Source organism: Lepidochelys kempii, chromosome 1 (assembly GCF_965140285.1).
Source record: "Lepidochelys kempii isolate rLepKem1 chromosome 1, rLepKem1.hap1, whole genome shotgun sequence".
NCBI lineage: Eukaryota > Metazoa > Chordata > Testudines > Cheloniidae > Lepidochelys > Lepidochelys kempii.
The window spans coordinates 309064809-309080889 of record NC_136380.1 but is presented as its reverse complement, the minus strand read 5'-3'; the positions used below and the strand labels follow the sequence as shown (position 1 = coordinate 309080889).

At 40.6% G+C, this 16081-nt stretch overlaps 1 protein-coding gene across 3 annotated transcripts in view; it reads left to right on the top strand.

Moving 5' to 3' along the window:
• TSPAN12 (tetraspanin 12) overlaps window positions 1-16081 on the top strand; it is a 62545-nt gene that overhangs the window by 32508 nt on the left and 13956 nt on the right. For all 3 annotated transcript variants that reach the window (XM_073328189.2, XM_073328188.2, XM_073328187.2), the window contains 2 exons: window positions 5701-5775; window positions 15537-15644. In XM_073328189.2, coding sequence (XP_073184290.1) covers window positions 5701-5775; window positions 15537-15644 — 183 coding nt within the window. The remainder of the gene's footprint in view (window positions 1-5700; window positions 5776-15536; window positions 15645-16081) is intronic.

Below are 16081 nucleotides of genomic sequence, written 5' to 3'. Positions count from 1 at the left end.
TTAATCCCAGTTAACTCACACGATTAACTAAAAAAAAAAAATTAATCATGATTAAAATTAATCATGATTAATCGCAGTTTTAATTGCACTGTTAATAATAGCATACATTTATTGAAATATTTTTGGATGTTTTCTACATTTTCAAATATATTTCAATTACAGCACAGAATACAAAGTGTACTGTGCTCACTTTATGTTTTTTATTACAAATATTTGCACTGTAAAAATAATAAATAGTATTTTTCAATTCACCTCATACAAGTACTGTAGTGCAATCTCTTTATTGTGAAAGTGCAACTTACAAATGTAGATTTTTTTCCCTGTACATAACTGCACTCAAAAACAAAACAATGTAAAACTTTAGAGCCTACAAATCCATGCAGTCCTACTTTTTGTTCAGCCAATTGCTAAGACAAATGCATTTGTTTACATTTGCAGGAGATAATGCTGCCTGCTTCTTATTTACAATGTCACCTGAAAGTGAGAACAGGCATTCGCATGGCACTTTTGTAGCTGGCAATGCAAGGTATTTACGTGCCAGATATGCTAAACATTTTTATGCCTCTTCCTGCTTTGGCCACTATTCCAGAGGACATGCTTCCATGCTGATGACGCTCATTAAAAATAATGTCTTATTTAAATTTGTGACTGAATTCTTTGGGGGAGAATTGTATGTCCTCTGTTTTGAGATTTTACCCACATTCTGCCATATTATTTCATGTCATAGCAGTCTTGGCTGATGACCCAGCACATGTTGTTCATATTAAGAACACTTTCACTGCGGATTTGACAAAACGCAAAGAAGGTACCAATGTGAGATTTCTAAAGATAGCTACAGCACTTGACCCAAGGTTTAAGAATCTGAAGTGCTATCCAAAATCTGAGAGGGACGAGGTGTGGAGCCATGTGTTCAGAAGTCTCGGAAGAGTAATGCTCCGATACGAAAACTACAGACCCCGAACCACCAAAAAAGAAAATCAATCTTCTGCTGGTGGCATCTGACTCAGATGATGAAAATGAACATGCATCGGTTGGCACTGCTTGGTATCGTTATCGAGCAGAACCCGTCATCAGCATGAATGCATGTCCTCTGGAATAGTGGTTGAAGCATGAAGGGACATATTAATCTTTAGCGCCTCTGGCACGTAAATATCCTGTGATACCGGCTACAACAGTGCCATGTGAACACCTGTTCTCACTTTCAGGTGACACTGTAAATAAGAAGCGGGCAGCATTATCTCCTGGAGCTTTAAACAAACTTGTTTGTCTGAGTGATTGTCTGAATAAGAAGTAGAACTGAGTGGACTTGTGGGCTCTAAAGTTTTACATTGTTTTGTTTTTGAATGTAGCTACTTTGTTGTACATAATTCTAAATCTGTAAGTTCAACTTTCAAGATAAAGAGATTGCATTACAGTACTTCTATTAGGTGAATTGAAAAATACTACTATTTTTTACAGTGCAAATATTTGTCATCAAAAATAAATATAAAATGAGCACTGTATATTTTGTATTCTCTGTTGTAGCTGAAATCAATATATTTGAAAATGTAGAAAACATCCAAAAATATTTAAATAAATGGTATTCTATTATTATTTAACAGTGTGATTAAAACTGCGATTAATTGCCGTTAATTGTTTTAGTTGCTTGACAGCCCTAATTTTTACATCTGCTGGAGACTCCCCACCTTCGGGGATATCCCCAGCAGCGTAGTTACAGGAAATTCCTGTTGCTTTTGTGCCTCAGGCCAGATTTGTCCTAACATCTTCTCCCTTTGTATCTTTCCCCATCTCTGTTAGTCTGGAGCTCCCAATGATGGCTTTTTCTTTCTCTTTCCCCTCAGCTGCAATACTCAGTTTCTCTTCGTGCCCCTCCCCCCCATACCCCAACTTGCTTTGTGCACTGAAAGTGATCAGAAAGGAGGATCTTCAGAACTCTTGAGTCTTCAGTTCTTTCCCTCTGTATGTATTCCCCCTTTCCCAGGGCTGCAATACTGAAAAGGCAGGATTCTTAAAGGTCCATAGGCCACTTTCACTGCAGCTGCCTATCCTGAGTGGGTGGGGAGTGGTTGAGTGCACACATCCATCCATTGCTGCACAACTATTCAGCTACCTATGTTGTGTCTAGGTATTGTCAGGGCTTCCTCTTGTAGAGAGGCAGTTTCTCTGCTTAGCTGCTGCATCTGCCTGTGGCCAGTCTGCATTAAAAGCTCAGGACAGGAGTAACAGAAGAACAAAGTACTGCGGGTTGTTAGCATTCATGCAGGCTGCTTCATGGGGGCTGCGGTTCTGGCACTCATGCTTGGCACAGCAGCACACATTGTATCCCTTACTTTATGGCGTATTACCTTAAACAGAGTACGGTACTTTCTTCCAGTATTTTGGTCATTCAGCTTCTGTCAAGGAAGCAGAGCTTTTTTCCCCTCAGATCTGATGATAGAAACCTCATGGAGTTACAAACACAGCTCTTGGGCCAGTTTCAAGATTACGAACCATGTGAACTTTATGAAGATTTTACACAACTCTAATAGGGAGAAAACTGGTTACCAAATGTATAGGAGAGAGAAATGTCAGAGTTTTGATGATACCTGCTAGTTCAGAAGTTTCTGATTCTGTGAGTATTGGATGCTTTGCATTATTAATTATCGATATAGAAGATAGCAGAAAAAACCTTGGAAGGAATCAAATATTATAGAGAGCAATGTAGGAATTAGAATTGTGGGAATATCATGCAAGCAATTGTGGCAAGAGTTTGAGAGTGGCATAGAAAGAGCATGATCTTTTCTATCAGGGGAATAAGAGCTTTTTTTCCCCAGAACTCAACCGCTCAACCCACAATAGCAGGGAAGAATTAATTAAACCTTTGCTGTGGAAACCAGATTCTTGTAACTGACAAAAGCAAGAATTTGCTTCTTGTGAGAAGTTGCATTTATTTTGGAATTCAGACTCTACTGGGAATTTGTTTGGGAACGGAGAGGTAGGAATTGTGGCCAGCAACGATCTGTGTGGCTTGGATGATGAAAATTATGGGAAGTAAATTTAAATAATAATAATAAATAATAATTACAGGAGTTTTTCCACACAACTTCTGTAAGAATTTTTTGTTTTGGAACTCACTGAATTCAGGGAGAGTTATAAGATTTCCCCAAAATAGGAGGAAGAAATTGAAGCACATCTGTGGTTGTAGAGATACTTTAATATCATTGGTTTCAGAGTAGCAGCCGTGTTAGTCTGTATTCGAAAAAAGAAAAGGAGGACTTGTGGCACCTTAGAGACTAACCAATTTATTTGAGCATAAGCTTTCGTGAGCTACAGCTTATGCTCAAATAAATTGGTTAGTCTCTAAGGTGCCACAAGTACTCCTTTTCTTTTTAATATCATTGCAGTAGTTAATTATTGCAGTATAGTTATTTTGCAAATTAACTCTGCACATGTTGTGTCTCTTCTTTTCTTCTCTCACCTTTGTGAACAGAGGATGGACTTCTTAAGAGAGAGTCAAAAGGATTGATTCTGAAAGATGTTGAGCACCTTTAGTTAATTTAATCCAAATGTGTCATTTCTAGCTTCTATTTACTTTCCTTAGTGGCTTCTGATACTTTTCTTTACTGGAATTTTGCATGTCATGGTGTAAATCCTCTCCACCACCTGTCCTATATCATGAGAATGAGCTAAAGGTCCAACACTGCTAGTTTAGCACCCACTTTTCTTCCCCCACTTTCCTACTGGCTATGAGACAACTTGAGAAGTTCATATAGTTTATACTTGGTCATCATTTTTAATTATATTTATTTTCTTGGCTTTATGTCTGCACAGCAGAGAACATGTCTCACAGCTGAAGTTTATAACATTGTGCAGAGAAGGTAAGAATAAATGGTTCCCTGCAAAGAGTGCTTACAATCCAAGCAGATCAGATATGAAAATGAGTAGGAAATGGGAGATTGCGAGATGACTGAGTGGTGGCATTTGGCATGTGTCGTCTTAGTTCCACAGTGTTTTAATTCTATTTCTCAGAGCTTATCTACACATGGCATTGTTGTTGATTAATTCCATGTGTACACTCACTTATTCCAGAACAAGAGTGCCTTGTTTCTGTTTAGTTTAACCCACTTTCAAAGTGGGCAGTCAAAGCATTCTTATTCTGGAATAAGCTTGGCATGTTTAGCTAGGAAAATGAAGGCTGAGAAGGGATAGGATTTCTCTCTATAAATACATTAAGGGGTAAACAGCAGGGAGGGAGAAGAGCAATTTAAGCTGAAGGATAATGTTGGTGGAAGAACAAATGGGTATAGGGTGGGTTTCCCTAACAGTAAAGAAGGACAAATAGGTATGAATAAACTTAGGCTGGAAATTAGACGATGGTTTCTAACAATCAGAAGAGTGAGATTCTGGAACAGCCTTTCAATCGCTCCAGAGTAGTGGGGGCAAACAACCTAATTAGCTTTAAGATGGAGCTTGATATATTTACGAATGGATTATATGACAGAGTTGCTTGTGCTAGCAGGGGACTGGACTTGATGACCTAGGAGGTCCCTTCCACTCCTAATGTCCTGTAAGAGTGTCCAGACATGGAGTTAATCAGGAACCATTAATCAAGAACAACTCTACATATAGACAAACCCTTATTGGCTCTGTGTTTCTCAGAGAAGGAAATAGAACTTGAAGACCTATTGGAAAGAATCAGGAGGAATTGGTGTGGTGTCCGCATGGTTTTCTAGGTCATTGTGTCACAAAGTAATGGATTTTTAACTCCACCCTAGAAAATAGGCAAGTGGGAATGGCCCTTGGGAGACAGGGATCTAAGGAGCTAGGAGGGAAGAAGTGGGGAAGGAAAGTCCTAAGAACAGGTAAGCTCAGGATGAAAATTTAGTGGGAGGTTTCTGTTGTGTTAATTGTTTTTGAGTTCCAAATAAAGCCAACTCTTAGAAAGGGTGTGAGTTTGGAAATGGAGTCTTTCTGCTCTATTGAGGACAGGGAGGGGCTCAGCCCATCTACATGGAAGAAGGTGGTACCATGCAAGAGTGGACAAAAGGTACTCTTCAAATAAAAGCAAACTGAACTAACTTTTAGAGTTACAGCAATTGTATATCATGCAGGGTTGTGCCTTCTGTGCAGCTTCATCCCACAAGTTCAATGGTTTATTTGATATTGCATATACTTTTTCTTAATATTTTATTAACTACATAGACCTATAGAATTTCCTTCTTGCTACAAACATTCTGAAGATTTTTTCCATCTATCATATGTTCATGTTGTTAGCTCTACTTGGGTTTTGGTTGCAATTCCTGTACTTATTTATTATAAATAAGGAACAGTGGAAAATTATGAGTTTTGTGTGTGTGTGTGTAACAAAAATATTAGCCTCTTTGGAATTGTTTCTGTGTAAAATGTCATGATATTCCTGTTTCATGAGGTAATTTGGAAATTAATTAATATCCCCATAGCAACGCTTGACATATTTCATATTAAGTCAAGTAGAAATAAACCATATTTATTTCACCATGTCACATTATTTAAACATGTTTATAGTCAAAAGGTAAACTTCAGGGCTTATTTCATGAATCATCATGCCTTAATACTTTGGTTTTCACTGTCTTAGTTATATGAAAAATTAATGGTGTTTTGAAATGTTTTAAAATTACTTACTTAATAGCTTTTTTCACAGTGTTAACTTCATTGTAAAAATTTATTTTCTGTGTTCCACAGTATTTTGGAAGTTTGCTTGTGATATTCTGTGTTGAACTGGCCTGCGGGGTTTGGACCTATGAGCAGGAAATTACGGTGAGTCAGAAAAGGAGGATACATTATTATAGAGAAGAAAACAAAGATTTTCATTAGCTAGCTATTCTCCAACTGCTGTAGTGTGCATCTTTGGTTATGGCTTTCTGTCAGTCTAGTATTAACTTCAGGCATTTTGGTTTGTGTTAATATAGGGAATTCTGGGAAACCAGTTCTTTCTAAAAGGATCCAGTCTGAAATTTTCTCAGGGTCAGATCCTTAGGTCCTGTTTCATTTATTGCTTAGACAAGTTCCCAGTGAAGTCAAGTGGGAGTTTTGACTCAATAAGGATTGCAGGCTTAGATTCTGTGTTTTGAGGGGATTTGGGAGGGGATCTTGCTGTGCTGTATTGTAAACAGACAGTGCATTCATTCCATAAATGACTTACTGCTTGCTGAGGTCGTTAGTAATGTCTCCTTAAACTATAAATGCCTGTGTTTTAACGTGAAACATGTCTCAGCTATAAAACTGATTTCTGTAAACTCCTCAGGAGGTTTTATCTCCAACTAGTATTTATAACTGCACCAGCCTTTAATTTTCAAACTGGAGACTTGAATCCATTATGAAGGGAAATGGCTAAGTACTGAACAGAAAACAAACTATCATGTTGTTCTGCTTGCTCTTATATCTTCTTGTCTAGTTTTCAGTTTGATACCTATTTATGAACAGAGTGACAAATTTCCTCCAAGCTGCCAAGATATGCCCACGACAGTGGTCTTTTCAACAGCAGCCAGTGTGTAGCAATTATACTGCAGTAAAAAGGGAGGGAGCTCATTTGGTATTTGTACAGTACTAGAACCAAAGGAATTTCTGGCAGATCTGTACTCTGAAATTATGTGGCAGCATTTTGTATCAGAACTCATTCCCTTGCTATACAGATTCCAGAGCGATGTTTTATGCTCCTAATATAACATCATTTAAAGATATCACTTTGCTTAAATGTCAGGTTGCATTGATATGATACATTTTTTTAAATTGGGAAGGTAGATCATAGGTATGACTCATCCCCTGGCCACAGCCACCATCCTCAGGGGTTCTGCCAGGGGTGACAGTTATAACTAACATCCATGGCTCTATAGAAGTCTTATCAGTAGAAGCTGCCAAAAGGAGGCATTGAAATGGAGCATCCTTCAAATTCACCAGCTACACCCGCCCCCCTCTCCCAGCCAAAACCATCCATCTTTCAGGATACCCTAGATGGGCTAGGCCCCCTGCTGGATCGGGGTTGTGGGCACTTTGGCCAATTGTGACCTCGTCTGTCCAGGCAGGTATTCTGCTAGTGGGACCCGGGACCCATAACACTAGCAGAAGCCAGTATTGCCTGGGGCTGGCACTCATCCTACCATAGGTTATGACATCAGTGACTTAAAAAACAAAAATAAGAAGTGATAGATCCATCAACCTCTAGGGAATTTTGTCAATCTGCCTTGTCCCCTTCCCTAACCAGGCCAGAATCAGTCCAAAGTTCTTCCACATCTGCCAGGGAAATTCAGTAATGTGGACTGTTAGCATATGAATAAATAGAACTAAATATTTAATCTGAGTGTTGAGTGTTCTAACTGGTTAAAAGGAAGACTACAACAGGTCAGACTGAAAGGTGAACTGTCAGGCTGGAGAGGGGTTACCAGTGGTGCTCCTTGGGGATTGGACCAGTCTTATTTAACATTTTTATTACTGACCTTGGCACAAAACGTGGAAGTGCGCTAATAAAATTTGCAGATGGCACAAAGTTGGGAGGGATTGACAATACAGAGGAGGACCAGAATATCATACAAGAAGATCTGGATGACCTTGAAAACTGGAATAATAGAAATGGGATGAAATTCAACAGTGCAAAGTGCAAGGTCATGCATTTAAGGACTAACAAGAATTTCTGCTATAAACTGGGGATGTATCTGTTGGAAGTGACAGAGGAATCATAGAATATCAGGGTTGGAAGGGACCCCAGAAGGTCATCTAGTCCAACCCCCTGCTCGAAGCAGGACCAATTCCCAGTTAAATCATCCCAGCCAGGGCTTTGTCAAGCCTGACCTTAAAAACCTCTAAGGAAGGAGATTGTACCACCTCCCTAGGTAACGCATTCCAGTGTTTCACCACCCTCTTAGTGAAAAAGTTTTTCCTAATATCCAATCTAAACCTCCCCCACTGCAACTTGAGACCATTACTCCTCGTTCTGTCATCTGCTACCATTGAGAACAGTCTAGAGCCATCCTCTTTGGAACCCCCTTTCAGGTAGTTGAAAGCAGCTATCAAATCCCCCCTCATTCTTCTCTTCTGCAGACTAAACAATCCCAGCTCCCTCAGCCTCTCCTCATAAGTCATGTGTTCCAGACCCCTAATCATTTTTGTTGCCCTTCGCTGGACTCTCTCCAATTTATCCACATCCTTCTTGAAGTGTGGGGCCCAAAACTGGACACAGTACTCCAGATGAGGCCTCACCAATGTCGAATAGAGGGGAACGATCACGTCCCTGGATCTGCTCGCTATGCCCCTACTTATACATCCCAAAATGCCATTGGCCTTCTTGGCAACAAGGGCACACTGCTGACTCATATCCAGCTTCTCATCCACTGTCACCCCTAGGTCCTTTTCCGCAGAACTGCTGCCTAGCCATTTGGCCCCTAGTCTGTAGCGGTGCATTGGATTCTTCCATCCTAAGTGCAGGACCCTGCACTTATCCTTATTGAACCTCATCAGATTTCTTTTGGCCCAATCCTCCAATTTGTCTAGGTCCTTCTGTATCCTATCCCTCCCCTCCAGCATAACTACCACTCCTCCCAGTTTAGTATCATCCGCAAATTTGCTGAGAGTGCAATCTACACCATCCTCCAGATCATTTATGAAGGAAGAGAAAGACCTGAGTGTATTGGTTGATCACAGGATGACTGTGAGCCACCAATGTGATGCGGTTGTGAAAAAGGCTAATGCAGTCCTCGGATGCATCAAGTGAGGTATTTCCAGGAGAGACAGGAAAGTGTTAGTAGCATTATCCTGGTGAGATCTCATCTGGAATGCTGTGTGCAATTCTGGTCTCCCATGTTTAAGAAAGATGAATTCAAACTGAAATAGGTGCAGAGAAGGGCTACTAGTATGATCTGAGGAATGGAAAACCTATCTTATGAGAGGAGACTCAAAGAGCATGGCTTGTTTAGCCTTACCAAAAGAAGTCCGAGGGGAGATATGATTACTCTCCATAAATACATCAGAGGCATAAATACAAGGAAGGGAGAGGAGTTATTTAAATTAAGCACCAATATGGACACAAGAACAAATGGATACAAACTGGCCAGCAACAAATTTAGGCATGAAATTAGGCAAAGGTTTCTAACCATTAGAGGAGTGAAGTTCTGGAATAGGTTTCCAAGGGGAGCAGTGGGGGCAAAAAAACCTAACTGGCTTCAAGACTGAGTCTGATCAGTTTATGGAGAGGATGGTATGATGAGACTGCCTACAATGGCATGTGGCCCATCGGCGACTACCAGAAGCAAATATCTCCAACGGCTGGTGATTGGACTCTAGTTGGGGAGGGCTCTGAGCTACTACAGAGAATTCTTTCCCAGGTGTCTGGCTGGTGGGTCTTGCCCACATGCTCAGGGTCTAACTGATCGCCATATTTGGGGTTAGAAAGGAATTTTCCCTTGGGTCAGATTGGCAGACACCATCTGGTTTTTTTGCCTTCCTCTGCAGCATTGAGCACGGGTCACTTGCAGGCTTAAAGCAGCGTAAATGGTGGATTCTCTGTAACTTGAAGTCTTTAAACCATGATCTGAGGACTTCAGTAACTCAGCCAGAGATTAGGGGTCTATTACAGGAGTGGGTGGGTGAGGTTCTGTGGCCTGCGATGTGCAGAAGGTCAGACTAGAGGATCATGATGGTCCCTTCTGACCTTAAAATCTGTGAGTCTTGATCTCGCTCTCTCTCCCGCTCCCTCCCCTCCTTCTATGCTGTACCATTTTGTTTCTTTTCCTTCCAGGTTACTCTCTTACTGCTCTCTTTCTTTTCTTCTCTCCCCGTATGCCCCATTGTTTGTTCCTCTGTCTTCAGTCTTTGTGATCCTCCTGCCCCCATTTGCCCTCATCATACTACTGCTCACACGGTGGGGTGGGCCAGGAACACAAGTCTTTCAGGCCCTCCACTCCCAAGTCCCGCTACTGACTGTCAGGCTCTGAGACCAAGCCCACTGAAGCAAAGCACTTCAGAATGGTTCTACAATACCTACAGGTCACTTTCAGGGGCTGGCCCATCCAAAGAATGCAGAGTATGCAGGCCCTTTGTCTTCCACACTGGGCAGTGAAGAGACTCCCTGGAACTCCTTGGGGGAGCCCTGTTGCCATGTTAGATTCAGTTTATAATGAAATCATAGAATGAGGTGAGGTTCAGAGAATTAGTTAGCATTATTATAGGGGTGTGTGTGATGCTGTTAAAGTCTCAGTGAGGCATAACTCCTATACTATCCCAAGTTGAGTCCTGTTTGGCATATATATTAGACTGCCAAAAGCGTCCCTGTATAAATAGTTTTGCTTCCAGCTTATGATAGCTCTCAGAATGAAAAGTGCCTTATGACTAATTTCTTCCATCCACGAGATTGAGAAGCCAGAGCAGGTTCTCAGTTTACTTGAACTTCAGTCAAGGCTTGATATTATTAGAAAAATAGTAACATATTAATGCAAGCAAAAATTAAACAGCAGACAAGACCATAGAGAACTTTCATGCTCAAAAATCAAACCATAAACTTGAATTCTAGTTTACCTACACCATACATGAAAGTGTCTCTCAAGGAACAAAGCCAGGCAAATGATTTTCATGAACAGATGATATATGTACTACTAAGTGAATTGGTTATTAGGGATTTTTGCCTCTGTTTTCACTAACAAGGTCAGCTCCCAGACTGCTGCGCTGGGCATCACAAAATGGGGAAGAGATGGCCAGCCCTCTGTGGAGAAAGAGGTGGTTAGGGACTATTTAGAAAAGCTGGACGTGCACAAGTCCATGGGGCCGGACGAGTTGCATCCGAGAGTGCTGAAGGAATTGGCGGCTGTGATTGCAGAGCCATTGGCCATTATCTTTGAAAACTCGTGGCGAACCGGGGAAGTCCCGGATGACTGGAAAAAGGCTAATGTAGTGCCAATCTTTAAAAAAGGGAAGAAGGAGGATCCTGGGAACTACAGGCCAGTCAGCCTCACCTCAGTCCCTGGAAAAATCATGGAGCAGGTCCTCAAAGAATCAATCCTGAAGCACTTGCATGAGAGGAAAGTGATCAGGAACGGCCAGCATGGATTCACCAAGGGAAGGTCATGCCTGACTAATCTAATCGCCTTTTATGATGAGATTACTGGTTCTGTGGATGAAGGGAAAGCAGTGGATGTATTGTTTCTTGACTTTAGCAAAGCTTTTGACACGGTCTCCCACAGTATTCTTGTCAGCAAGTTAAGGAAGTATGGGCTGGATGAATGCACTATAAGGTGGGTAGAAAGCTGGCTAGATTGTCGGGCTCAACGGGTAGTGATCAATGGCTCCATGTCTAGTTGGCAGCCGGTATCAAGTGGAGTGCCCCAAGGGTCGGTCCTGGGGCCGGTTTTGTTCAATATCTTCATAAATGATCTGGAGGATGGTGTGGATTGCACTCTCAGCAAATTTGCGGATGATACTAAACTGGGAGGAGTGGTAGATACGTTGGAGGGGAGGGATAGGATACAGAAGGACCTAGACAAATTGGAGGATTGGGCCAAAAGAAATCTGATGAGGTTCAATAAGGATAAGTGCAGGGTCCTGCACTTAGGATGGAAGAACCCAATGCACAGCTACAGACTAGGGACCGAATGGCTAGGCAGCAGTTCTGCGGAAAAGGACCTAGGGGTGACAGTGGACGAGAAGCTGGATATGTGTCAGCAGTGTGCCCTTGTTGCCAAGAAGGCCAATGGCATTTTGGGATGTATAAGTAGGGGCATAGCGAGCAGATCGAGGGACGTGATCGTTCCCCTCTATTCGACATTGGTGAGGCGTCATCTGGAGTACTGTGTCCAGTTTTGGGCCCCACACTACAAGAAGGATGTGGATAAATTGGAGAGAGTCCAGCGAAGGGCAACAAAAATGATTAGGGGACTGGAACACATGAGTTATGAGGAGAGGCTGAGGGAGCTGGGATTGTTTAGCCTGCAGAAGAGAAGAATGAGGGGGGATTTGATAGCTGCTTTCAACTACCTGAAAGGGGGTTCCAAAGAGGATGGCTCTAGACTGTTCTCAATGGTAGCAGATGACAGAACGAGGAGTAATGGTCTCAAGTTGCAGTGGGGGAGGTTTAGATTGGATATTAGGAAAAACTTTTTCACTAAGAGGGTGGTGAAACACTGGAATGCGTTACCTAGGGAGGTGGTAGAATCTCCTTCCTTAGAGGTTTTTAAGGTCAGGCTTGACAAAGCCCTGGCTGGGATGATTTAACTGGGAATTGGTCCTGCTTCGAGCAGGGGGTTGGACTAGATGACCTTCTGGGGTCCCTTCCAACCCTGATATTCTATGATTCTATGATTTAGATAGTAGATATGTTCGTTTGACCTCTGGAATGTCAAGGTGACAAAAGTATAGATTCTAAAATTCCTTCTTAGCTCAGTCATAACTGCCTTGTAAGTTGGCTTTGTTTTACTTTTTAATTTCCTTCTCTCACTTCTTTGCATTACTTTGTGTCTGCTTTTCATTGTCTTCAAAAAAAGTTGGATGCCCTGTATTACGTGCATAACCTTGGACTAGATTCAACTAAAATAAGATAAAAAAAAAGTCTAACAAGTGTGATCTGAACTGTAGTGGTATCAAGTGTTATCCAAAGAAAGCAAAGTCCTGATTTCTAATTTAATATAAAGAAAAATGTGTTGAGTGCAAAAGTGAATTATTTTATTCTAGTGACCAGCATAAATGTTTGAAGCATGAGTTGCATCTCTGGGACATTCATGCATTTCTAAATGCTTATTTTAGCACTCTGCTGCTAAGATGTATTTTTAATTTGGACACTTGCAAACCTCTTGAGATCATAGTCTCTGAGAACAAAAAAAATAACAGCTAATAGAATCTCCAGTGTGTCAAAGGCATTGTTGTATTTCTGAGACGTCATTTGATTTGTGAAATGACATGTGAAGACAAGCTAACAAGTGGAAATGTGAAGACAAGTTAATTTCCTAATAAGCGGAAATTGCAGTTATAACTAATCCAGATATAACGTAAATATTATTTAACAAAACTCCCTTTTTTTGGACTGAGGTCATTCAGGCAGTGAGAATCTCTTATTTTATGTTTGTACAGCACCAAGCACAATGAGGCTCTCCTTTGGGATCTACTATGAAATAAGTTAATAAATAATAATTTAGGCCATGTAAAATTTCACAGAGAACTGTTACTGGAAGCATTAATTGAAAAAAGATAACTAAGTCCTAACAGTTACCATAAGAACATAAGAATGGCCATACTGGGTCAGACCAAAGGTCCATCCAGCTCAGTATCCTGTCTACCGACAGTGGCCAATGCCAGGTGCCCCAGAGGGAGTGAACTTAATTGGTAATGATCTAGTGATCTCTCTCCTGCCATCCATCTCCACCCTCTGACAAACAGAGGCTAGGGACACAATTCCTTACCCATCCAGGCTAATAGCCATGAATGGACTTATCCTCCATGAATTTATCCATTCTCTTTTAAACCCTGTTATAGACCTAGCCTTCACAACCTCCTCAAGCAAGGAGTTCCCCAGGTTAACTGTGTGCTGAGAGAAGAAGAGCTTCCTTTTATTTGTTTTAAACCTGCTGCCCATTAATTTCATTTGGTGGCCCCTAGTTCTTATATTATGGGAACAAGTAAATAACTTTTCCTTATTCACTTTCTCCACACCACTCATGATTTTATATACCTCTATCATATCCCCCCCCCCCTAGTCTCCTCTTTTCCAAGCTGAAAAGTCCTAGCCTCTTTAATCTCTCCTCATATGGGACCCATTCCAAACCCCTAATCATTTTGACAGGTTTCAGAGTAACAGCCGTGTTAATCTGTATTCGCAAAAAGAAAAGGAGTACTTGTGGCACCTTAGAGACTAACCAATTTATTTGAGCATGAGCTTTCGTGCTGAGCTGAGCTGTAGCTCATGAAAGCTCATGCTCAAATAAATTGGTTAGTCTCTAAGGTGCCACAAGTACTCCTTTTCTTTTTGCTAATCATTTTGGTTGCCCTTTTCTGAACCTTTTCTAATGCCAGTATATCTTTTTTGAGATGAGGGGACCACATCTGTATTCAAGATGTGGGCGTACCATGGATTTATATAAGGGCAATAAAATATTCTCCGTCTTATTCTCTATCCCTTTTTTAATGTTTCCTAACATCCCATTTGCTTTTTTGACTGCCGCTGCGTGGACTTCTTCAGAGAACTATCCACGATGACTTCAAGATCTTTCTCCTGATTAGTGGTAGCTAAACTAGCTCCCATGATATCGTACCATTAATGGCTTTAGAGTAGCTGGATATTTTTTTCACAAAATATGTGAAAATAAAGCTGACTTTGAAACTGAGGTGTTTAAATGCATCTATTAAATCTAATGAGAGCAAGCTAAAAATAACATGAACAGTATGTGTTTCTGAAGGACTACATTAAAGTACTCAACTCCTTTGTTAGGTTGGTGCACAATAAAATTGGTGAAACAGCTGAAACAGAAGTCAATTTCTAATCTTAACGTTGACTACTTTTATGTCAACTATAACAACCTTTGCTTACTTTGTTATTCTCACAATGTTCCTGATGTCTGGGTCTGAAATAAAAGAGGAAGCAAGACATGCAATTAAAATAGTCCAATTAAAAAAAAAATTCCCAATAACTGTTTGACAAGAAAATATTTCCAAAAAATGGGAAAAAAAGGCTTACTGAACAGAAGTTACTATCATGTAGAAAGTTAATGTTTAATTTCTTGAAGCAGGATGCACTTGTACACGCTGGACTTGATTCAAAACTCTCTGAAGTCAATGGAATAAGAATGGGAGAACGGCCATATTGGGTCAGACCAATAGTCCATCTAGCCCAGTATCCTGTCTTCCGACAATGGCTGGAGCTAGATTCTTCAAAGGGAATGAACAGAACAGGGCAATTTATTGAGTGATCCATTGCCTGTCATCCAGTCCTAGTTTCTAGCAGTCAGATGTTCAGGGACACCCAGAGAGCATGGGGTTGCATCCTTGACCATCTTGGCTAATAGTCATTGATAGACCTATCCTCCATGAACTTATCTAACTCTTTTTTGAATCCCGTTATACTTTTGGCCTTCAGAACATCGAGTTCCATAGGTTGTCTGTGCATCATGTGAAGAGGTACTTTCTTACGTTTGTTTTAAAGCTGCTGCCTGTTGATTTCACTGGGGTTCACTGACTTCACTGGACTTTTGTGAGATACAAGTTGATAATCATTTAATTGAAATTTCCACATAACCCTTGGAAACGCTCTAAAATGTATGATTTTTATTTATTGATATCTAGATCCCCTATTGCCATACATGTATTTCTAAACAAGCAAATGACAAAAACAATATTTTTCTCGCTATTTCTATTAATACAAATAAAGCTATGTATGTTTAAAATTGAAACATTTATTTTCTTTTTTTTATTGAGATGGCACATCCAAAGTAACTTGCATTTAGAATCTCAGCATAGATGAAAACACTGGTTCTGTAGGCACAAGATGATTGATTTATTGCAGAACTCTCAATCTCTCTAGTTATTTGAAACACTTTGTCTCTTCTTTTCAGGTCCCAGTACAATGGTCAGATATGGTCACTTTAAAAGCCAGGATGACCAACTATGGCTTACCTAGATACCAGTGGCTTACTCATGCTTGGAATTTCTTTCAGAGGGAGGTAAGAAGATAGTCAGTTCATGAAATGTAATGGTATGTATGCACAAAGTGCTACTTATCTGTTTGATGGAAAAAGGTTTAGTTATAAATAAAAAGGTGAGGCTTTTTCTGCAAGCTAACTGAGGGCTTATATTTTGGTGTAGTCCTTGAAAGCTATTGGCACACAGCCTCTCAAATTCTTGTAAGTTCTAGACAAATACACAGGAATTGTGTATTTTCATAATTTCACTCCCTCTTTCTTGTAACTTACATTATTTATATATAATTCCAAGGATGCACTATAGTTGCATTAGTTCTGTATACATATCATATTTCATTAACTGGACTGACAAAGACTTGCAACAGAGGTTTACACCCTGTAGTCCGTGGACCCCCTGGGGTCTGCAGACTATGTCTAAGGAGTCCATGAAAGGTGGTTGTTGTTACCATAGAACAGTG